This window comes from Lycium ferocissimum, unplaced genomic scaffold (genome assembly GCF_029784015.1).
Source record: "Lycium ferocissimum isolate CSIRO_LF1 unplaced genomic scaffold, AGI_CSIRO_Lferr_CH_V1 ctg192, whole genome shotgun sequence".
Classification (NCBI taxonomy): Eukaryota; Viridiplantae; Streptophyta; class Magnoliopsida; order Solanales; family Solanaceae; genus Lycium; species Lycium ferocissimum.
The window spans coordinates 9,689-32,972 of NW_026718266.1; the positions used below are offsets into that span (position 1 = coordinate 9,689).

Below are 23,284 nucleotides of genomic sequence, written 5' to 3' on the forward strand. Positions count from 1 at the left end.
GCTAGTTTTCTATGCTAAGCAAGCCGGTCACTATGCTAGGACGTGGATCGATCATGACGCAGTGGCGGAGCTAGGAATTTGGTGAAGGGTGTGCAATTTTTTTCTCACTTGTATTAAGGGTGTGCAAAATTAAATATATTTAATTCCTAACATTTATCGGGTACGTACACCGACGTAATTTTCAAAGCAGTTCCATTAACTATTCTTCTACGTTACACAGAAATTTAGTCGCCCCATGTCATGACAAGAATGTACTTCTCTATAATATAATGGAAAGGAAGAGGTAGAATTCAGTTCCCCTATCTTCTTGACCACATGAAGGAGATAAGAATTCCTTTAGGCGGGTAAGGTGCGCTCCCAGGTCGAAGGCGAGAAATTGAAAGTGAATCATTCAACGGTAGGGTGAATTTCCTATCCTGGAAACTAAACGAATAATTTTGGAAGGTTAGTTCAAAAGAATTGTTACAATGAGAACATAATACATTCCCATTACAATAGGAAATGATAAGAGTTAAACTGCATAATAAAACAGTGATACAGGTTATGTGAACAAGAGGAAGGGGCTACTGCCACACACTCATTAGTCAAAAAATAATTATTTTAAAGATAGTTATGCTTACACAAATTAATTTTTTCTAGAAAACGTGTTAAAAAATAGCCCTAACAAGTTACTTGAAGCTCTTTTCTTTGCTTTTTCCCAAAAGATAGTGTAAGAGCTTGTGTACAAACAACAAATTATTGCTTAAATAAAGATTCCAGAGAGGTCACATTCAGCCCTTTGGTTGTATAATAGCTGCAGATGAGGCCAAATTTCTAGTCATTCATTTAACCTCCAATGATTCAGGACCATGAGAGGTATGAGATCATCAAAATTGGAACTATGTTAAGACATTTTCACCTTTTCCAAGGCCTGTTTTTGCTAGAAAGTGCATTTGGGTCACATTGACATCACTTTAACTGAATTCTATATGGATCCATTCCAAGAATTCTGGAATATTTGGACATTAGTCAAGCCTTTAAGTTTCTTATTTTAGCATAAGTTGTGGATGATTGTGGACTGCCATTTATGTCAGTGGCGTACACGGGGATAAGTACAAGCTGTGAGATAAATTTAGCTATGGGTAAGAATTTATTTCATATTTTAAATTGATTGTTATATTTAATATTATTATAGTTCGCACAACTTTGAATCTCTCCTTTGTTCAACAGTAAAAACTTTACCTGCACCGGCTGTTTACACTAAGCCAATGAATGTAAGAAATGCCTTTCATATAGACTTTTTAACACAACCATTAAATGTTATGCATTTTCACTTAGATTTGCTGATTCTTAATGTTAATTGTTTAGTTAGGTGTAAACATCCAGTGAGGATAAGTATTCCTTCTCAACTCATCAATATCCCACCACTTATTATAGTTTTAACTAGCTTGGTAGGCCATCCTACTCCAACTGTTCCAAGACACTTCCAAACCTCTGTCAGGATACTATTTGGACCACGCTTTCTGAGCTTCACATTTTTAGTGGCACGGCATAGCTAAAGTTTCTATCACGTACATATTTATTTGTGGATCCAAATTGTTATTGTTGTGGTTCAAGTTGAACAATTAATCAAGAATAGCTTCTTCACCTCTCATCGATCTCATTATCTCCAGTCAATACTTGTTGATAATCTTCTTTAATACGCTTCATCTGTTTTAAGTCCTAGTTGTTGGAGAAGAAATGTATTCATATTAAATATATAGATGTCATAAAGACAAGTACGAGAGAGTCATCACCAGCATAAGAACAGTACTAAGAGATACAAAGGAGTTTTTCATAATGGTGGACTTTTATAAGGATCGGCATTGAGCCCCCACTTTCTTACCATAGTTATGGTTGAGCTAACCAACACAGTAGAAGAATGGTTCCAACCTATTGTATGTATACATATTGTTTTTCAAAAGTTCTGACTAGATCATACATACCCATAAAGGAGTCCACGTAACAGACATAGCCAGCTGGCCTTGCTCAGGTTCTTTAGCAATGAATGGCTTATTAGGTTCAATATTTTAAGGCTCCTCAGGGTTGCTCTGTATTACGCTCAATACATGGCCAATGTAAGTACTTCGATCTATTGTGTTCTTTTTATATTAAGTCATCACCATTAGGCTGTGAGCCTAAGGTGTGGGGGGCTTGGGATCTATTGTGTCATTAACCTTTGACAGTCATTGTCATCTATTGTGTCGTTAACCTTTGACAGTCATTGTCTTAACGGAAATGATATGAGGAAGCTAGCTGTTAGAGGCTGAAAAAGGTGGCTTCTTGAACTCGAAGGGTGACAATTTTCTTCATTTTCAGCAAGAAATGGCTATATAGACACAGCTTCTGAAGTGGGGTTTGATCAATCTTGAAATTGAAATGGAAAGTACAACAGCATCAGCACAAGGTCCAACACCACCAGCTGAGGAGTTGTTAAAAAAGATTCAAGAATTGGAAGCAGGACATGCTCAATTGAAGCAAGAGATGTCTAAGCTAATGATTTGTGATGATCATAGAACACAAAGACAAAGGTCACATTCAATTTCACCACAAAGACCGCCTCGAATTCGAGCTGGTGGTGGATTTGATGGTGCCTGGAAAAGAGGGTCAACTTCATTCAGGCATTCTTCACCATTGCAAAGAGAGAGTAGTAGTAAAGGTGAGGGAGGAGAGAGTAGTATTGGTGGAGGAGGCCCTGCTGCTGTGAAATTTACTGATAGACAGTATTTGAATATATTACAGTCAATGGGACAAGCAGTGCATATACTTGATCTCAATGGTCAAATAATTTACTGGTGAGTTAATTGAAATGGACATCCTATCTTTTGCTTTTTTCGTTTTTTTCCTTTCGTTCGTTAGGACTTGGGTGAGAGAGATTGAGCTTGTGAGTTTGAGTTTATTTTTTAGTTGGTTAGTCCATGGTTGCAGTTACTGCACCGCTTTATCATGGCTTATTAGCTTTCGTTATTTTCATTTTCATAATGCATTGAATTGCTTGTCCTTATTTGACCTTTTTTTGTCATGCTTTCTCTTGAACCGAAGGTCTTTTGGAAACATCCTCTCTACCTCCCAAGGTACGGGTAAGGTCTGCGGACACTCTACCCTCCCCAGACCCCACGTTATGAGATTTCGCTGGGTATGTTGTTGTTGTCCATGGTTGCAGTGATGAACAGTAAACACTGGGGTCGTTTGGTTGTTGGTTAGGAAGTGAATTATTCATGTATTAAAACCATCATAACTAGTACTATGTTTGGTAGCATTTTAGTTAAAAATTTTAAAATTCAGTACGCCAAGAAGTATGGTGTTTGATTATCAACTTACAATCCCGCATAACTAAAACACATTGTGCAAACAGTTAAGAACATTTTACTTGGCCTTAGTTAGACTTTGATTGGTGTTTGTCACGTTTGTTAATGTTATCAATATAGGAGTGTAATTTGAGCTGTTGTTGCACAGGAATCGAACTGCTGAAAAACTATATGGTTATTCTGCTGCAGAAGCTCTTGGACGAGATCTCATTGAACTCCTAACAGATACTCGGGATCATGATGCTGCTAATAACATTGTATACCGAGTGTTAAGGGGTGAGAGTTGGACTGGACAATTTCCAGTTAAGAATAAGCAAGGGGAAAAATTCGTAGTAGTTGCTACCAATACCCCTTTTTATGACGATAATGGTACTTTGCTCGGTGTTATTTGTATATCGAGTGATATGAGGCCTTTCCAAGAAACAGGGCTCGAGTCGATGGGAGTAAAGCAGTTGGAAGCTGATACAAGATTTAGAGCCAGAACCCTTGCTTCTTCCAAACTTGGACTTGATCCTCAACAGCCCCTACAAGTTGCCATTGCCAACAAAATATCTAATTTGGTTAGTGTTGTCTTTGTTTGGGTAGTAGCCTGGTTTTCTTTTGTTTTTTTTTTTTGTTGGGATAATAACACTTTTAGTCCTTCAAGTACTGGTAAATTCTAATTTAGTCCTTGTGATATCTGACTAAACACATTTAACCTCAATTACTTGAAATGTGCACTTTTTATCCCCTATATGTAGGATATGTTATATTTAGACATATTCTTAGATGTCTATTACCTTCAAATGTGGAGTAACGATACAAACTTAACATAATACACGGGTAATTAGATGGTGAAATGGTTATACTTTAGGAAATTTGTGACTAAAAGTGCATATTTCAAGTAATTATGCTTAGTTAGATTTCACAAGGACTAAAATCAGAATTTACGATAACTGAGGGACCAGAAGTGCTATTAACTCTTTTTGTTCTCTTTACTGTTGTCTGTTAAGGGTGGCATATGCTGACATGACTAAACCTCATAATAGGCCTCAAAGGTGAGCAACAAGGTTAAATCGAAAATAAAGACGGGAGAGAGTAGCGTGCTTCGCGAAGGTGGAAGTGGAGATAGTCATTATTCTGACCATGCATTTTCTGATGCTGCTCTCTCAGATCACAGGGAGGATGCAAATTCAAGTGGAGGTAGTACGCCTAGGGGAGACGTTCACCCTTCTCCTTTTGGAGTATTTTCTGGGAATGAAAGTGAGGGAAAACAAGGGATTTCTAAGATTATCACCTCGAAGGCAGAGGCGTGGATGGCGAAGAAGAGCTTATCATGGCCATGGAAAGGTAATGAGCGAGAAGCATCAGAGCCAAGTACTACACGATCTGTATGGCCTTGGCTAAACAATGACCAAGACAATGAGTTAAATCACATTAATACATTTAAAGCAGACAATCAGGTTATTGAGACTAACCGGACAACCACTAATGAAGCTCCAGGATCCTGGTCTTCAATTAATATCAACAGCACAAGCAGTGTTAGTAGCTATGGAAGCAACGCCAGTAGTGCTGTTAATAAGGTGGACATGGATACTGACTGCCTGGATTATGAAATCTTGTGGGAGGACTTAACTATTGGAGAACAGATTGGAGAAGGTACGCGGAATTCCTTTTACAGGTGAAATTATCAAAAAAAACAAGTCTATCAGTTATTCCAAACTTGATCATAGAATCTTTTTGTTTACTTTCATTTTCAATTTTCCATCCATTATATATGCTTCTGTTACACTTAAACCTTTTATATCTTTTCTGAAGCTAGCACATTAATTTCACTACGAAGGATCTATACCAGCTTTACAGCTATGATATTCTTATGTATTTGACAGTTTTTTCCGCCTTTTCTTTTACCTCTTCATTCTCACTTTTTCTTTTATCTGTGTTTCTCTAGGATCTTGTGGAACTGTTTATCATGGGCTGTGGTATGGATCAGTAAGTTCTTCGCCTCTTCTTTCTTTATTATTCTTTTGCCAAGAGTTCTTTGCCTCTTCTTTCTTTATTATTCTTTTGCCAAGAGTTCTTTGCCTCTTCTGTTCATTAAACTTCCTGGAGACAGAATGTTCTAAGCATTTATTCGTCAAGTATTGTTAAACATTTGTGAGTGAGCATTTACTCTTATGCTTATAGCCTGCAACACAATGAATAAAACTGGCTTTTTGGTCCTATCATATGTACGATGTCAAAGTCGAAAATTTCTCTAAGCCAGTATTTTGTGTTGTATTTTACTTGTTCTCCTTTGTACATAATGATGTCTTTGTCGTGAAGGATGTCGCTGTTAAAGTGTTCTCCAAGCAAGAATATTCTGAAGAAGTGATATATTCCTTCAAACAGGAGGTTGGTCTGTTTGTGATAAATATATTATGAAATGCTTTTGCTTTTTTCCCCCCCCCCCCCCTTTTTCCTGATTGAATATTGTTTTTTCTAAAGGACTTTAAGCTATATGGCAGTCATATTGACGGTCTTTCCACATATTTCATAAAATTTGCCATAGAATTCTTACAGCCTCTAATGAGGTCAGTGAACCTAGGTCAAAATTCACCAGCAATGGATGCTCTTCGTCACTGTGATTTCTCCAAATTTTGAACTTTTTAGTGTAATCAATCCCAGTTAATGCAGGACCAATGCGAAGAGTAATCTGCAAATGATGAGAATTAAATGTGTCTAAAACAAACTACTACCATTTCCTGTTTATTAGAAACTATCACAATAGGGTCCACTTCATGTGACTATCTCTTTTCTCTTCTGTTTTTAGACTAACACTTTTGAAGGTCTCTAGCATATCCTTAAGGCTGAGGAATAGAAATTTACCAGTTTCAAAAAAAAAAAAAAAAAAAAAAAAAAAAATGCTATCTTTTGTATTCTATGAATTTTGATCAACTTTTGCTTGGAGTCCCTCCATTTACTTTCTAACCCAAATACTATCTGATTTGTACAAAGGATTAATTGGTAAAATATCTGACGGAGACCAAAAGTGCTCATTTTTGGCAAATTTAATGGACCAAAAGTGCTCACTTTTGGCAAACCTAAAGGACCAAAACTGCTCATTTGTTACTTAAGGGACTATTTTGAACCTACTACCAAAGATAAGGGACTGTTTTTGTCATTTTCTCGATTAATTGCCAAAGAAGATAGTTCTACAATGAAATGACTCATTCATAGTATGTCTTGGAAAGTGTTTTTGTGCTTGATATTAGTGCTGAAGACTTAAGCTTAATGCAAGCTTAATGCCTTTTTTCCTCTAATTCAACTATGGTTACTAACATTATTCTAGGACCAGAAGCATCTCTGACAGGCCTTGTGCTTCTTTTTTTTTTTTTTTTTGAAGATCGCCCTTATGAAAAGACTTCGACATCCAAATATTCTTCTATTCATGGGTGCTGTCACTTCACCGCAACGCCTCTGCATTGTGACAGAGTTTCTGCCACGGTAAATCCTCTTCCTTATGACCGTATCAGTATTTGTAGTGCGACTGATAAACCATTTCACCTTTTCCATTATTGCAGGGGAAGTCTGTTCAGGCTATTACAGAAGAATTCATCCAAATTAGAATGGAGACGACGAATCCACATGGCTTTAGACGTAGTAAGTTCCTAGGAGATCCGTAATACCAGTTATATTAACTATTACCAAGAATAAAATCCATTATTTTTACTGGATTTGCCCGTATCCTTTTAATTTTTTGTCTTTTTTCCTTCATGTGTAGCTGGTCATCAAATTCTTTCTATTAGTACTATACTCCCTCTGTTCCAATTTATGTGAAGGTGGGCACGGAGTTTAAGAATGAAAGGAAGACTTTTGAAACACACACATGATATGGATATATATATATATATATATATGGGAAGTTTAAAGTTAAATTGTTACTAAATATAGAAGATGTCATTCTTTTTGGGACTGACTAAAAAGGAAAGAGTGTCACATAATTTGGGTCGGAGGGAGTATAATTTTGATCTGAGATATTTGGAGCTACCAGGATTATTCTTTTAGGCTAACTATCATGGTTCTTTTTGCTGCTTTTTTTTCAGGCTCGTGGAATGAACTATCTTCATCATCTTAGCCCTCCTATAGTTCATCGCGACTTGAAGTCTTCAAATCTTCTTGTGGACAAGAACTGGACTGTTAAGGTCTGGCTTCAGTTCATTTGACTGTCATGATTCCTGAATGTCTAATTGTATAGTACATAAGAGATTTTAATACTTTGAAAAAATTCTCACCGTGCAAATATCAATTAGGTTGGAGACTTTGGTCTGTCACGTCTTAAACATGAAACGTATCTAGCAACAAAGACGGGTAAAGGAACGGTATTCAGCTTGAACTCAGGAGCTCTCTTTCTTAGTCTATCAGTATGAGCTATTTTAATTCACCCTAATCCTCGTGCAGCCTCAATGGATGGCTCCAGAAGTTCTTCGCAATGAACTTTCAGATGAGAAGTATGCAAACTACGAGATATGTGCATTTTTATGTAGATTCATGAATATTTTAACGAGATTGATCCCTCTTTGAATGTGCATTTAGGTCTGATATATACAGTTTCGGAGTGATACTATGGGAACTCGCCACTGAAAAAATTCCTTGGGATAACCTCAACACAATGCAGGTATTTTCATCTAACTGAAATTTCACATGGACAACATTCGTTAGTCCTCACGGATAGATAAAAGTGGATTATTCATCATATAGTGGTAAAAAAGGAACTTTTGGGAGTTGATTACAGGTGATTGGAGCTGTAGGATTCATGAATCAGCGGTTAGACATCCCAAAGGATGTTCATCCTCAATTGGCTTCTATTATCGAGAGCTGTTGGCACAGGTTTGCATCTTAGTTCCTTTTGTCACCATAATTTGTTTTGTTGAAGCAAATAGCCTTAACAGGAAGAAATCGTCACATCAAAAACATGTCATAAATTATTCTTATTATTTCGAACTTCCAAGGCCTATTTCCTTAGTATTTCAATTCATTCTCAAACGGACTCGTCCTTACAAAATCTGACATCAAAACGCACCCAAGGCCCAAGGGCGTGGCCTAGTGGTCAATGAAGTGGATTGAGAACCATGAGGTTTCAAGTTCAAATCCTAGCAGAGACAAAAACACTAGTTGATTTCTTCCCATCTATCCTAGCCTTGGTGGACAGAGTTACCTTGTACCTGTTGCTGGTGGCAGGTATCCTGCGGAATTAGTTGAAGTGCGCCCAAGCTGGCATGGACACCACGAGTATAAAAAAGAACATCTGATATCAAAACATATTCAATAATTTTGCTTGATAATCTGAGAGAAATTAAAGTAGAAGTTAACGGGGACAATATGTAACCTGGTTTAGCCTCTTGATGTTAGTTCATATTTGATGTCTGAGACATTATAATATCTTTAAGAATGAGACCTTTTTTGGAAAAGGAGGTTTGGAGTTCAGTGCTTCTTTTTTACAGCGACTAATAAGTATTATCGTCTAAATTTGATTCTCTGACTAATTTTTAGATAAATCTGTCTCATCCCTAGCAACCATTTTGCTTTGAATCACATTAACTTTACACATCTTTTGAACTTAGCTGTATAAATGGAGCGACAGACTCCAACTTGCTTGGGATTGAGGTGTACTCGTTATTCTGAAATGAGCTGATATGCAACTTTTTATGTTTTGTCCAACTCAGTGAGCCACAATGTCGTCCTTCATTCCAAGAGTTGGTGGAGAAACTTAAGGATTTGCTGAAGCAGTACGTTATTCAGGCGCAGGCAGGACGTAGCAGCCAGAAGGAACATTAGATACAAATAGCGGGCATTTGTGGTTGAGTTTCATCAGACGCATTGCTAACTCTTCAAGATTTTATGGCTGTCGCATGAAAGTTGGTCGTCAGTCAGAGCTCACGAACTGCTTGTGTTGTCGGATTCTATGTTCAGAGGCTAAATGTTAGGCTTGCAGTCAATTCAAATGGAGAAAAAGCAGCTGCATTTTACTGGAGTCAGAGTCGCTACTTGTCATTAACTGACTAACATGAGTCTTAACATGATTCTTCTTCGATGAGTTCACAGTTTTGCATTGGTTGTTATCTTGTGTGAAGTGAATTCGTCTGCAAATCGTTGTGGGTTTTATATGGTTGCAGCATTCAAATATTTTGTATATTGAATGAGAAATTAGCGTTCAAGTTGGGACGTGTGAGTCTTAGAGGTTATTGGTTTTCTTCCTTTGCTTTTGCTCCTTTGAATGCAACCTTTAATTTGGCTGAATCTGCAACTGAGAGTATCATTCACCACTTGTCTCCTTCTCTCGTCCTTCTAGCACCAACCTAATGCATTTGAAGCTTCAGTATACGTTTTGTTTTTACCGATAACAATAGTGTTCTGGTTAGCTTGTGCATGCTTCGATTATTCCATGATCACTTACGGGTCGTTTGGTACAAAACAAGTTATACAGGGAATAGTTATGTAGTGATCATTTATACAAGAATGAATAATGTGGAGATTGTAATGTAAGGAGAGTTTCTTGTTGCAGGGGAAAAGGAGACCAAAAATATCAGATCAACAACATGCTGCATAACACCCATTAGAATTGATTAAATACGGCAACATTGATATATCATCTATCAGCATATTACAGTGAAGGGAAATAAGTAGATCAAACAGGCTACAATGACAATTTGGAAAAAGAAAACAGTAAGAAAATCAAACTAAAAAGATAAATAACTCCTCGTGATTTGAATCGCGACATGACGTTGAGTGACATTATCAGAATGATGGTGTAACCCAATTTGACCGGCAAGTGAGACTTATTAGTGACGATTCAGGATAAAAAGATTCAATTTTTTTATCTTCAAGATTGTAAGCCTTCGCATTGGGTAAATCACTCCATCCATCAACAAAATATATGTGATTAGGCTTGAAAGTTGTAGACTTAGAGGAGTCAATGGAAATTGCTCCTTTAAGGCCCAAGAAAATTGCTGAATTTCCCAAAGTGTTAATGTCCCTCAGTTCACCTCTGATTATATCTAATTCAGACACTCTAAATGAAAAGATCTCTCCCCCATCTCCTCTAAATTGGGAAACAATTAATAAGGAACTCGATACCTCGACTAGGTAGAACTCAAAGGAATCATATATTAGCTGCCTAACAAGCAAGCTTGGCTCTACAATTGGTTGAGGAATGCTAGGCCCTCCAACGTCAAAAACAAAGACTTGGCCAGAGAAAGTCGCGCAATAAAATTGGCCCTTATAGTAAATGATGCTTCTGAATATATCCTGTGTTTTAGGGTCAATATGAGTCCAGGTTGTTTTAGTGTCAATATGAGTCCAGTTGAGGTCTCCAGGTCGCCAAAAAGCCAAGTAGTAAAAATGACGTGCAAAATAGTGAACCACTAGTGCATAATTCGATGTACGAGAAGGACTGGCAGATAAAACAACTATGTTCAAGTAACCCTGATTCCGAGCCCATAAGGATTTTAGTCGAGGAAGTTGAATTTGGGTACGGGAGAAAGGATGCAACAAATTCATCTCTGCACCGTTAATATTATATGCCATGGTGCAGAGCCATCCCTCTGTTGGGAAACATACTACCCCTCTAGCTTCTGGGAGAAATATGCTTGAAACTTTCTGCTTGAAAAGAGAGTATAATTCTCGATAATCAAAGTTATGTGGGGCAACCTGCATAAGCAACGGAACTTGGGGCGCGAGCACATCAAAATTCTCCTTGGAGGCTGCAGCACGCCACGAGGTACAAACAACACCAAAAGCAATGAAATCTTCCATCACTTTAACGCGCTTCGCAATCAAAACAAGGAGGTCGAAGGGCAGCTCTGCCCAGTTCGCCATAGCTTTGAAAGAGAAGGTCTACGGCAAAAAAGTAGTAATAACTTTTGTTTATGGTACTGAAAAAATAGTAATAACTTTTGTTTATGGTACTGAAAAAGGAGCTAATACTTATAAGGACTATATTCCTATATTGACAAGGATTTGGGGGGAAACTCAAACAGGATCCAATGCGTGCTCCTTTTTTATGTAGAACTAGCTTCTCTGATTCTTAACCTTACTATATTAAATAAATTAAATAAAACTTTGGAGTTGATTATTTAGATGTTTTATTCAAGTTATTATGGAAATAATCCAACAAAGTAACTTCTGATTATTTCTCAACAATTAAATCATCCAACTTTGTTCAACCTTCTCTAAGGGTGTGTTCATGTCTGAAAATGTTTTAGAAAATAAGTCAATTTTTAAGAAAATAAAATTTCAAAATTACTCGAATAGTCATCCACCACTTACACCCCCTCAAAAAAAAAAATTTCTTTTGATTTTTGCAAAGTTTTCCTTTTTTTTTTTTTTTTTGTTTTTTGCCTCTAAAATAAATTTCATGCCAAGTCAATTCAAAACAAATGTCAAAATAATATCAAAAAATGCACATGCGTGTAGGCAAAACCAAAACATATGTCAACTTTTTTTTCAAAAAAATTGGGATCAAATAATGAGTCGGAGGTGGGTGGGAGGGGGTAGGTGGGGGTAGGGTGCGGGGTGGGGGGTGCAAAAAAAAACCATAACTTTTTTTCAAAAAGTTTTTTGATTTCACCCAAACAAAACAAATGTGCTCGGGGGGGGGAGCTGGGTGGAAAAACCAAAAAATGTCAAAACTTTTTTTTCAAAAATATTTTTTTTTTTTTCACGGGGGGGGGGGAGGGGTATCAATGGGGTGGGGGTGCAAAAAAAAAAAATTCAAAACTTTAAAAAAAAAAAAAAATGTTTTTGTGACAATAATTGACAAAATACCAAAAATAATATCAAACTTTTTTTCCAACAGATCAAAGTTACACTTGTGAACTCGTTTTCCTATATAGTCATTTACCCCATGAAAAAAATACAAAATTTAATAAAATTGTGAAAAAAATTTCCTCCATACCGAACACACCCGTCTTTTAAGTCGAAATTCAAAATTACTCGAATAGTCATCCAACTTACAAATTTTTGCAAAGTTTTCCAGTGCCTCTTAAATAATTTTCATGTCAAGTCAATCACAAAATAGTATGTGCACATACGTGTCTTTTTGGGATCAAATAATGAGTCCTAACATAACCAAGATTTCACCCAAACTTGCTCAGCAATCACTTTTAATTTTTCACTTCAATATTAGCAATTACCAAGTACAATAATTGAAAGACAACATTCAACAGATCAAAGTTACATATATAGCATAAACATTTAATAGTCTCTTTGCCAGTACATTCCAGAATCGAAGGAAACATTTCCCGGCACTGTTTTTTCCTCATCTTTGTTGTAGCACTAGTTGAGCAAATGACATGAAACGAGCTAAATAACAAAGTGGGGATTCATATAGCCGACCCCAATTTGTTTGGGACTGAGGTGTGGTAGTTGTTGTACTAGTTGAGCAAATGCCTTATTGCAGCTACAGCATCACCTTTATGCTCTCTCAAGGTCCTTTCGGCAACCTTCTTGTCCACCTATTCCATAATCGAACCAACATGACAGATTTAAAATAAACCAACAGAACAATAGGTGTAAATGTAAGAGGAAACTGACCTCTAGTTCGTTTGCAATTATATCAATATCAGCAGCATTAATCTTAACAGCGGCTAGTTCCTTCTCCCTGTAATAGACACAATTCTTGATGTCATCTAATTTATCAAGGATTATGTGACTTCAAAAGAAGCATTAGAGACATTTTAAGAACAGCAAAAAGACACTGAAAAACACACATGGAAACGTAATATTGATTTTAATATTGATGTTATGCCTTTTGTGGTTTTATTTTTAAAATTTTCTTTTGCGGATCCGAGAGGCAATAGACTAAATCTTAGCGGATCATGGCAGCAATTCGAAATCAATGAACTCATACACTATTTTGTTATCTATTTCAATAGACTAAATCTAATCACTTTCAGTTTGAGTATCTATTTCAAAATCAATGAACTCATAAACTATTTTGTTATTTGATTTCCATGATTAAGTAGCTATTCATTTATCTTCAATGCACGTATAAGAATCATGAGAAGACATCCCAAACAAATCCAATTATTTAATTTGGATAACCAAAAGTCCCTTGCACACATCAACTAAGTTCCATGTATCTAAAAACTTGTGGACTTCAAACTTATTTTATTATCAGATAAGGTTACCCAAATTGGAGTTTACAAGCAATCCTTCCCAAATTTCGGGTAATGATTTGAAAGCTACAGAAATGCAACTTCACATAAGTAATCAATCCAAACACTCATCAACTCTTGTGAAGCAACAAATTCACCTAAATGACTAGTACAAACACCTTTCACATAAACAAACAAGAGATTATGGATAAGATCAACAAAAGAGATTTATGATTTAGAACGGTCATATAAATATAATTAGACGCTCGTTGTCATATGACAAAAAGGATAATATCGTAATGTGTACAACAACAACAAAAATACCCAGTGTGATCCCGCAAATGGGGTCTGGGGACGGTGGGGTGTACCCATACCATAATGTCTAAGTATGCAAATCTTATTTTCAAAAAAGAGGAAATAACGTACGAAATTTACTTCAAAGTTTAGATGATTTGACTATTGTATTCTAAACCCTGTAGTTCTTTCTGAGTGCAAGCATTTAAGAGTCAAACCCATACATTAACTCTCCAACTACCAAGATATAAAAAGCCAAAAAACAAAATAAGACAAAGCTGAATATCAATTTTCTTCAATGCAGCAAGTAAAGCCATATCCTAATTTGCAGTGCAGGTGATCTCTTAATTCTTTCAGTAAAAATTTACATGGTTATAGATGACACAAAAAATACTTCAAACAATGAATTTGTATAATTAAAAGTATTTGAAATAAGAAAAGGACTATTCAACTCTGCAAATAGCCATAATGTAGATTTCTTATCCTCAATTACATTTTTTTTTTTTTTAAAAAAAAAAAGAGAGAGACGCAAATCTCATCCTCATAGCTTGAAGGTCAACTTCCTTGAATGACGTAATTTATGCCATAATCTAAGTGGGCGTTTAGACATACGAATTGTAAAATTTCAAAAAAAAAAAAAAAAAAAAAGTAGTATTATTTGTTTTCAAGTTGAAAATTGTATTTGGAAAATAGAGTTGTGTTTTGGACATGAATACAAATTGGAGTTGTATTTGAATTTTTGTGAGTTATTTGGAGTAAAAATCGTGAACACGAGCATATCGTGAACACAGGCATTTTGGAGTTTTTTGCATTCTGGAAAATTTCATGAAAATTGTAACAATTCTATGTCCAAAATAATATTCCGGAAAAAAGTGAAAACTTCCCATGGCCAAACGGACCCTAATTCTCGGACCATCTTTATAGAACTAAATTACATTCTCAGAAGCTGCATAACAAAAAATATATAACTAACAAAATTTTCTAGTCAAAAATATTTGGTAAAAAAAAAAAATATTAAATTATAAAAAATAGTTAAAAAAAAAACAAAAAAAAAAAACTGTTCGACTCCTCAATCAGTAATACAGTCCAAATATATCCACACACACACACACACACATAGCCTAAAAGACAGAAATAAATAAATAAATAAATAAATAAATGCATACAAACCTCATCCTCATAGCTTGAAGATCAGCTTCTTTGGATGCATAAATTGAAGCCATAGCCTAAAACACACAAACTTTCATCATTAAAATCACAAAAAAAAAAAAAAAAAAATTCACAGTTTTGTGGATAAAAGGGTACCGTTTGAACACGAGATGAATCGAGTTGACGATCTTCAACATGGTCAGTTAGTTTATCTAATGCTTTGCTTTGTTGTTGTAAGTCCTTTGAATCATTAATCTCTAATGCTTCGTCTCCGGCCTCCATTTTTGCTTGAAAGTTTCAGAGAGTGGGTTACCAAATTGTAAGTGTTAAATTGGAGCCCTAAGATTTTGTTATTAATTGGGCCTGATTTCGTATTGGGCTTGGAGAAGCTTTTTGGTATACTAGGATATTTGCATGTGTTCCCATGTAGAAATTTGTGTAAAAATGTAATTGGGTCATTCGCACTTTAAGTGGCCGAAAATATTTCTGAGATTCTGAGTTTAAATCCTAGCAGAGTATAAAAAAATATCGTAAGGCAGAATTTCATATGTGGTCTTAAATTTTGTCCCTCAAATTGGTGGTGTTTAAGTTTTGCCGCCCGAATTTGAAAAGGTGGCCAAAATCGAGGTTAAAATTTGAAAAAGCTTAGGCATAAATATAAAAATAATTTCGCAAGGCAAGGCTTTGGAAAAATTATGCCTTATGCGGTATAGGTTGTCTTAAGGCATAACTAAAGTAATGCGGATTTATGATGCCTTAAGGCATAACTTTAGTTAAAACTATACCCATCTCGAACTAAGCCTCGAGGTATAGCGAAACCTTAGGATTTCGAACCCTTCTCAAGCAAAATTTTAAAAAAATTCGCTAGGCGAGAGGTTGCTACAAGTTTAGCACCAAACTCTCCCTTGGGGCGAGTTTGCGGGCAAATTACGCCTGGGGCGAATTTTTTTTTTAAGGTAGAGTTTTGCGGGGGAAAACTATGCCTTAGCAAACTCTACCTTAAGGTAGAGTTTTGGGTAAAACTCTGCCTTAATTTGTGCCTTCAGGCAAAGTTTTGAAAGGCAAAAAAAAATTAACCTTTGCCTTGCGAAATTCCTTTTGATGGGGTTCGAAATTAAATACCACCCCAAAATAAGGGCCTTACAGGGAATTGCCCGCTTTTTGGATACTAGGATATTTGCACAAATTGGATAATTTAAGTTAAGGCCGCTATTTTGTGTTCCCATTTAGAAATTTGTGTAAAAATAATTGGGTCATTTGCACTTTAAGTGGCCGAAGATATTCCTGAGATTCCGAGTTCAAACCCCAGCAAAGTGTAAAAAAAATTCATAAGACAAAATTTCACAGCAAACTATGCCTAAAGAAACTACAGAAACCTATTCGGGGTAAAAAAAAAAAATCGTAAGACCAGGTTTCAAAGCAAACTATGCCTATTTGGGGTAAAGTTATGCCTTAAGGCATAGTTTCTGTCCTGCAAGTTATGCCTTAAGGCATAGTTTCTATATAGAAGTTATCCCTTAAGGCATAACTTTTTCGAATGGGCATACGCCTTGCGATTTTTTTAGGCCTTATGCGGGTTCTAACCCAAATTTTGCCTTGCTAAATTTTTTTTTTTTTTTCCTATGCTCTGATTCCATAGACCGGCGAATAAGAGTACTTTAGCCCACAAATTTTCGTTAAATAAGAAATAGGATAAAAATGAAAGATCACAAATATGAGGGACAAAAATTAAAGATCAGTGCATTTGAAGGGCAGTCCGCGTAAAAAAATGAAAACAATTTGTGCTAGATTAAAAAAATGAAAATAATTTGGTGGTTCATTTTTTTTCACAAGTTATATCTTATAACTGAGGCTTATAACTTCAATATAAATCCTTCACAATTTATGTCAGATTGACACAATTTGTACTTCCTCTTTTGCAATTGAATTTATGTGATGTTATTTTTTTTTTGATCAGTTCAAAAGAATGACACATTTCTATATTTAGTATTTTAACAATTTAACTTTAAATTTCTCATTTTACCCTTAATAAGATGATTTCTGGCCACATAAATATCTATAGTTATTTTGGACAACAAATTTCAAAAGTCTTTCCATTCTTAAACTTCATGCTAAGTCAAACATCTTCACATTAATTGGGACGGAGATAGTGTGTGCTTTCCAAAATTGAGACGATAAAAACATGTTGCAATTTGTTTTTGGATAATTGTGATGTCCGGACCAGCTTACGCCCAATTAATTTCACGGGATATCTGCTATTTCCTACCAGTATCGATAATGGGTAACTCTGTGTAGCAAATTAATAGACATAGGAAGAATCATCTATCTCTTTTTGTCTTCTACGAAATTTGAACATGAGACTTCAGTGACTACTAGTCACCCTTAGAGTGCTTGGAAGACATGTTGTAAGTTTGTGAACTAATTAAGCTCAACCTAACATATTGATTCAATAGGTTTGATAAATTGATCAAGAGTTTTAAGGTAGTCAAGATTGATTAATGACCACAACGGAAGATTATTTTCGGTTGAGGTTGGTCGATGCCGTTAGACAAATATAATTAAAAAGGAATAATAAAGTGTCTTATAGAAATAAAGCTCAAATTAGAGCACAATATTGTATGAACTAAGACTGTCATCACTCGTCTAATTTAAGTATTCAACTTATATCCGCCAATAACATCATCCTAGTACTTTTAAACTAGCAATAATTTAACTTATACTACTAATTAACAATTTCAATAAGCAAGAAGTATTTAGCTAGAGGCATCATAAAACACTACTACAAGATGCACTTCATGGCTAATAATACTAATATTATTGTTCTAATTTAATCTTCATCAGATTAACTTCTATATATGTTAATCTTCAAGTGATTTAACTTGAATTAAATCCATGCTGGAAGCCATTCTTTGCCTTGGATAAATTCTACGGAGGTGAATGGCATGGCTTCTTTGTCATTGAGTTGTTTTGACCATGAAGCACGACCTTCTATGGCAGACCCTGGTCCACGGCACTTGTATTCACCATGATATAAATTCCTGCACCAAAGTTACAAAATGAAATCAGCCGGATTCAGAATTTAAATTTGATGCGTGAATTCAATTTTTAAGTTCATGTCACCGAACTCATTTCACTTTCAAAGCTATAGGTTCGGAATTTAGTATTTTTGTGAAACTGTATTAGTTTTTCACATATATTTAGGTTATATATCCAAAATATTGAATTGAACCCGGCCAGTGGCAGAGCCAGCCAGATGTTCCTAACAAGGGGATTCAAAAAACTACTAAAATGTTAAAGCAATACTTGACCCTCTTTCCCCTAAGATAGTTCTCTATGTCAAGGAAATTCAACAGTTTATATATGACTAAAAATATTTATTTTTTGCGCTAAATTTATGCAGTTCTTCGTGTCAAGGAAATTCAACAGTTTATATATGACTAAAAATATCTATTTTTTGCGCTAAATTTATGCAGTATGATTTCCTAGCAAAAGGGACTCTATTAAACCCCTTGGTAATTAAACCCCTTGGCACAATCTAGCTCCCTCCCTGAATGCAGTAAATTGAGATACATCTCCTTTGGATTTAGTATGATTGGGTATGAAGTACCACTTGCTCCTTTGTTCTACTCAAATAGTGTATTCTGATCGAGATAAATGTATACATTGAAGAAAAACACCTATAACTCAGGGGAATTGAACATCGACGACTATGGGTAAAGAATGGGATAAGGAATAAATTAAACAAATAAATCATGGATAAATCCAAGCAACCTTTTCTTAAATTCAAGCGATCTTTTCGTAGGCGTTTAATCGGGGGATCGAATTGATTATAGAAACACGAGTTTAATTAATCGATTTATAAGTAAACAAGGAAAAATATTATCAAGACGAGTGAATAGATTGACCTTGAAACAACAACGATTAATTACTCTTACTATAAAACAAGCTCGTATTTTATCTTAAAATAGAAATTTTAGTGATTAATCAAGTCAGTAAACTTAGTCATTTTGATCAACATGGTTGTAAGCAGACTCAACAAGCCACTACATTAGCGGCTCATAAATTCTATTCGTTCACAATCAAGTTTCTTTTAATAGTCGTAATCTTATTAATCTGATTAAAATGTTCAATTTCAATAATCATAACTATATATGCATAATGTTGTAGTGCTATATCTATGAAAATTTTACGATAAGAAAAGGGTTGTCTTACTTTGTTGATCCAGGAGAGCTCCAATTAGTCCAGCCTTGAGGTACAATTGTCTTAGACAAGTAAGTTTTTGCAAAAATAACCCTTGAATATGCCCCTTTGGCTCTTCCCAAGTACACACCTCCAATGCCATACACTTTCCCTTCCACAAACACAAAGCCACTGTTTTCTTTGGCACTATATCTACTTTGTGCTGTCACAGAACCACGAATCTCAACCCTTCTATCTGCAACTACAAATATCTCACAGTTCTGCAAAAAGAAAAAATATCAGTATAATTTTTTCGCCATTGTATTTTAAAAGAGTTTTAACTTTTTTGTAGTGACAATGTAATGTCTTTTTCATCAGTATAATTATTTCACCATTGTATTTTAAAAGAGTTTAACTTTTATGTAGTGACAATGTAATGTCTTTTTTTAACACTATTAAATCGCCTAAAAGAAAATTATATATAGGCGAGATCAGTAACCTAGAACCTATGCTACTCGGACTCTTCACAAATATCGACGGGTGCGTGTCGGATTCTCCAAGGTGTATTTTTGGAGGATCCGACACGGAGTCTTGGAAACATTTTGGAAGTCAAGCAACTGAAACGCCCTAGAACATAAGGCAAAATAGCAACTACAACATGTTAACATATTGACTCTGTAAAATTTATTCACACTGGCAACGTATGTAACTAGCAGTGTAGTTCAACTTCTTGTAACCGGTTGTCTATTTCATTAAGTAAATAGTTCCGGTTATTCTAGAGAATTACTTGCAATTATTTCTAATTAGGTAACGATTCATAAAAAGTAGGTACCAGGAACCTGGAAAATAAAGCAGTTTATTTGCTACTACAACAAATTAGAACGAGTTTAAGTTATATACACCGTCAGTGTAAAGAATTTTACACCATCAGGTCACCTTTATTTGTCGTAGCAGGAACTTCTCTTATTTTCAAGAGTACAAATCTCACATTTTAAGGAGGCTTACCTATATATATCCTCTGTGCATACAGTAATAGTGTACAAATTTAACTTATATACATTGACAGTACAACGACTATTTCACACTATCAGTATAGCTTAACTTGTTATGGCAAACTGTTTACCGTTCTAATTATCAGGTTTCCGAAGCTTATCATAAAGTTTTATCTGAATCAATTTTTATAACTAACCTGATTGTATAAAAGAATATATACGGATGCAAAGAAATTAAACTCACTTGAAATAAGGATTGACCACGGCCAAATATGAAGTCTATGGAACCTTGAATGTAACAATCATCATAATAGTGTCTGCCTTTGTAGTCAAATAGAGTGTTGTGAGTACTCAAAAATGCACAATGATAGAAGGCAACTTTGTCTGCTCCCACCAATGCTGCTACTGATGTCTTGTTTTGTGAGGTTGACGTTACACCATTGAGTGCTTGGTTCTAGCAAATCATAAAGTTAACAAAAGGGAATATTAAAAACCATTCATAATATGTTAGTTTAACACTGCTAAAAATCCGCATCCCATGTTTATACTAGATCATACTATTTTACTATGATTAAGTTAAAAACAGGTATTTGAATATGTGTTAATTAACTAAGATTTAATAACCAATACCAAAAGTGTATATTAAGTTATGTGTTAATATAACTTTTTCATGAAAAACGACTCACGTTATATCTAACACAAATTGATCTGTTTTTTAGCTCACACTCAAGTTATTATTAATACTAATATAAGTAAGCCCGGCCTGTATAGCAAGTAATTAAGATCATAAGTAAGGTGGACATGCGAGACACGATCTAAAGATAGATCATGAATTAATATTACCAGCATGCATGGCAATTTAATTGCTAAATGTTTTGATATAGTAGTATAATCGTAAGAATTAAAAGAATGTTTTCTGTGGATAGATTAGAGAATTATAATTTCTGTGGATAGATTAGAGAATTATGAACCTTGAAGCTAATGCCAAAGGCAACAAAATTAGGAGCTTCAACTTTGAAAGTAGCAGATTTGGTGTTATCAGTGGAACTTTCTGACCATACAATTGATGTCTTTCCTTTTCCATTGCCTCTCATGAAAATGTAGGACTTCTTGGGTGGTACATGGACTTTTTCTCTGCAAAACATAGAGCAAAAATCTCAACAAATTCATTGTTATTTGCAGCTTCGAACCGGTTCAAAAATTTAAATTTGATGGGTTCAATTTTTATGTCTTATTGCGGAATGTATTATAATATTGAGTGACGATAAATTCAAAAATAAATATTTGTTGAGATTATTAATGCTCCGTGTATGAAGCAATTTTAGCTTCAAGGGTGTGTGGTCTAACAACCAATTAGGGGTGTACATGAACCGGGTTGGTTTGGATTTTTCAAATACCAAACCAAATCAATTGCGTCGGATTTTTAAATCTATAAACCAAACCAATTAAAGTCGGGTTTTTCAACCTCGGGTTTTCTCGGTTTTTTTGGGTTGCTCGGGTTTTTCGTTTTTTTTCCGGTAAAGTCTTCATACAAAACATATAACTTGTAGTTCAAATATTTCTTTAGTCCTAGTAAGATACGACTATCTAATTAAGATATTTTTTTAAGAAAATAACTTAAAATATGAGATGACATTGCACTAAAATATTCAACAAAAAAGTGTAACGAAATCGCATAAAATAAAACGATCATAATCTAAAGTACTAAGTCATGCTATAATAAATATGGCTAATTTATAAGGTAAATAGAAAATAATTATAATCTAAAAGTACTGAGTCATACTAAAATAAATACGACCAATAAGTATTAATTACATGACTAAATATTAAAAAAAAAAAAGTTATGTATTTTCACTGTCCAAACTAATATGTGTAAAACTAAAAAATAGATATCCAACATTATTGTCATTCCTAGTGTTAGAATTGATTTTGTTTTGTTAGCATTAGTATTGATTTAATTTTTGTTGGGTTTTATTTGAGTTACTAACCTCTATGAGCTATAAAACTTATTGGACCATTCAAAATTCTAAATCCGAGCTTGAAATAATATTTTAAAAGACAAAAATTATGAAAAAGTTTAAGAAATATTTATAAATTACATTATAATAAATATTTTTATATATAAAATATTTTTGAAATTTTATACAGGTAATGTCGGGTTGGTTTGGTTCGGTTTGACTTTTTTTAGTTAAAACCAAACCAAACCAATGGTGATCGGGTTTTTCTTTTTAAAACCAAACCAAGTCAAACCAAACCACTAATCGAGTTTTTTTCTCGGTTTGGTGCGGTTTGTCGGTTTCCTCTGTACACCCCTACAACCAATGAAGTGTGCAAAAACTCTGGTAGACAAAAGTTTCAAATTTCAAAATGGTCGGTGTTTTTTTTTTTCCATCTAAGTAAGGCTAGTTTAATAGAGTGATATGGTATCTGTGCTGGTGAAAAGTTAACAAGTAGTGTAAGTTGTCTGGAGCAGATATATCATGAAAACAAAAATAAAAAATGTAGCGCAATGCAGCGAAGAAATGGGAAAAATTCGCAAATAACGACTTTTCAGCATCTTATAATTGAAAAATAATCACTATCCCGGAGTTTAAATGAAACACCAGAATAATGTCATGAAATTTTACTCATGAAATTTAAAACTTCAGAAAAATGATAAGTTTTGAAAGATCAGGCCAAAAAGTTGCCAGCAAACGCAATTACTAGTGATGAATTGACCAAGTACCTGTAAGTCCCTTTTCTAACATGGATGATGATCCAATCAGAATTCCCATCTGGAACTGAGTTAATTGCAGCTTGAACAGATTTAAAGTTCCCTTGCCCATTAACATCAACTATAATTGTGCGATTAGTGGCAATTTTATCTGTTAATAGAGGGGAATCAATCACATTTTTCACAGATAAACCATGGGCAAAATCCAAGAAAATAACATTTATAACAAGGAAAATGGCCCAAAATGTAACATTACTATTCATCTTGAAGAATTTTGAAAGGAAAAATTTCATGAGTGCTTAGTTTCTAAGTTAATTTGGTGCATATATCCTAAGTAGAATGGATAAGATTAAGATTAAGGGCAGCCTTAAAAAAAAGTGAGGCTTTCTTCTTAATTCCAACATTAATTCTCTCTCATTCATAGGTTTTTTCTTTTCTAAACGATTTAAAAGATTGTTAGGACTTGCTAATTTAGCGCCTAAAAGATGGTGAAATTTAATTTTTTTCTTTTATGGT

The 23,284-nt window shown here is 34.7% G+C and overlaps 4 protein-coding genes across 5 annotated transcripts; 1 reads left to right on the forward strand and 3 right to left on the reverse strand.

Moving 5' to 3' along the window:
* Positions 1-2,369: 2,369 nt before the first annotated feature.
* On the forward strand, positions 2,370-9,507 carry LOC132042927 (uncharacterized). 2 transcript variants are annotated; one of them, XM_059433437.1, is made up of 13 exons: positions 2,370-2,813; positions 3,475-3,886; positions 4,355-4,964; positions 5,257-5,297; positions 5,631-5,699; positions 6,691-6,791; positions 6,869-6,947; positions 7,391-7,489; positions 7,598-7,666; positions 7,746-7,795; positions 7,881-7,962; positions 8,080-8,174; positions 9,011-9,507. In XM_059433437.1, exons 1-13 carry the CDS (start codon positions 2,398-2,400, stop codon positions 9,120-9,122), a joined length of 2,235 nt encoding a protein of 744 aa, XP_059289420.1. In that variant the 5' UTR covers positions 2,370-2,397; the 3' UTR covers positions 9,123-9,507. The 2 variants fall into 2 exon arrangements, with proteins under 2 accessions (XP_059289420.1, XP_059289421.1); XM_059433438.1 differs by lacking the exon at positions 5,631-5,699.
* A 156-nt stretch (positions 9,508-9,663) lies between these two features.
* On the reverse strand, positions 9,664-11,187 carry LOC132042929 (F-box protein At1g49360-like). The gene has a single exon (XM_059433439.1). The coding sequence runs from the start codon at positions 11,160-11,162 to the stop codon at positions 10,083-10,085; it is 1,080 nt and encodes a 359-aa protein (XP_059289422.1). The 5' UTR covers positions 11,163-11,187; the 3' UTR covers positions 9,664-10,082.
* A 1,255-nt stretch (positions 11,188-12,442) lies between these two features.
* Positions 12,443-15,200, reverse strand: LOC132042914 (uncharacterized). Its single transcript, XM_059433419.1, has 4 exons — positions 15,041-15,200; positions 14,906-14,961; positions 12,879-12,945; positions 12,443-12,799 (listed from the first exon to the last, which is right to left on the reverse strand). The coding sequence occupies exons 1-4, from the start codon at positions 15,164-15,166 to the stop codon at positions 12,719-12,721; spliced, it is 330 nt and encodes a 109-aa protein (XP_059289402.1). The 5' UTR covers positions 15,167-15,200; the 3' UTR covers positions 12,443-12,718.
* Positions 15,201-17,437: 2,237 nt separating this feature from the next.
* On the reverse strand, positions 17,438-23,187 carry LOC132042921 (probable pectinesterase 67). The gene is made up of 5 exons (XM_059433425.1): positions 22,781-23,187; positions 21,027-21,189; positions 20,300-20,509; positions 19,097-19,344; positions 17,438-17,922 (listed from the first exon to the last, which is right to left on the reverse strand). The coding sequence occupies exons 1-5, from the start codon at positions 23,059-23,061 to the stop codon at positions 17,769-17,771; spliced, it is 1,056 nt and encodes a 351-aa protein (XP_059289408.1). The 5' UTR covers positions 23,062-23,187; the 3' UTR covers positions 17,438-17,768.
* Positions 23,188-23,284: the final 97 nt, after the last annotated feature.

Excerpts from the sequence above, each read along its gene's own strand:
- LOC132042927 (XM_059433437.1), top strand. The coding sequence starts at position 2,398 with ATGGAAAGTACAACAGCATCAGCACAAGGTCCAACACCACCAGCTGAG. Across the intron at positions 3,887-4,354 it reads CCAACAAAATATCTAATTTG|GCCTCAAAGGTGAGCAACAA; the intron begins GTTAGTGTTGTC and ends ACCTCATAATAG. Across the intron at positions 7,796-7,880 it reads AATGAACTTTCAGATGAGAA|GTCTGATATATACAGTTTCG; the intron begins GTATGCAAACTA and ends ATGTGCATTTAG.
- LOC132042921 (XM_059433425.1), bottom strand. The coding sequence starts at position 23,061 with ATGAAATTTTTCCTTTCAAAATTCTTCAAGATGAATAGTAATGTTACA. Across the intron at positions 21,190-22,780 it reads GTTAGAAAAGGGACTTACAG|AGAAAAAGTCCATGTACCAC; the intron begins GTACTTGGTCAA and ends TATGTTTTGCAG. Across the intron at positions 20,510-21,026 it reads CCTTTGGCATTAGCTTCAAG|AACCAAGCACTCAATGGTGT; the intron begins GTTCATAATTCT and ends ATGATTTGCTAG.
- LOC132042914 (XM_059433419.1), bottom strand. The coding sequence starts at position 15,166 with ATGGAGGCCGGAGACGAAGCATTAGAGATTAATGATTCAAAGGACTTA. Across the intron at positions 14,962-15,040 it reads ATTCATCTCGTGTTCAAACG|GCTATGGCTTCAATTTATGC; the intron begins GTACCCTTTTAT and ends TGTGTGTTTTAG. Across the intron at positions 12,946-14,905 it reads CTTCAAGCTATGAGGATGAG|GGAGAAGGAACTAGCCGCTG; the intron begins GTTTGTATGCAT and ends TGTCTATTACAG.
- LOC132042929 (XM_059433439.1), bottom strand. The coding sequence starts at position 11,162 with ATGGCGAACTGGGCAGAGCTGCCCTTCGACCTCCTTGTTTTGATTGCG.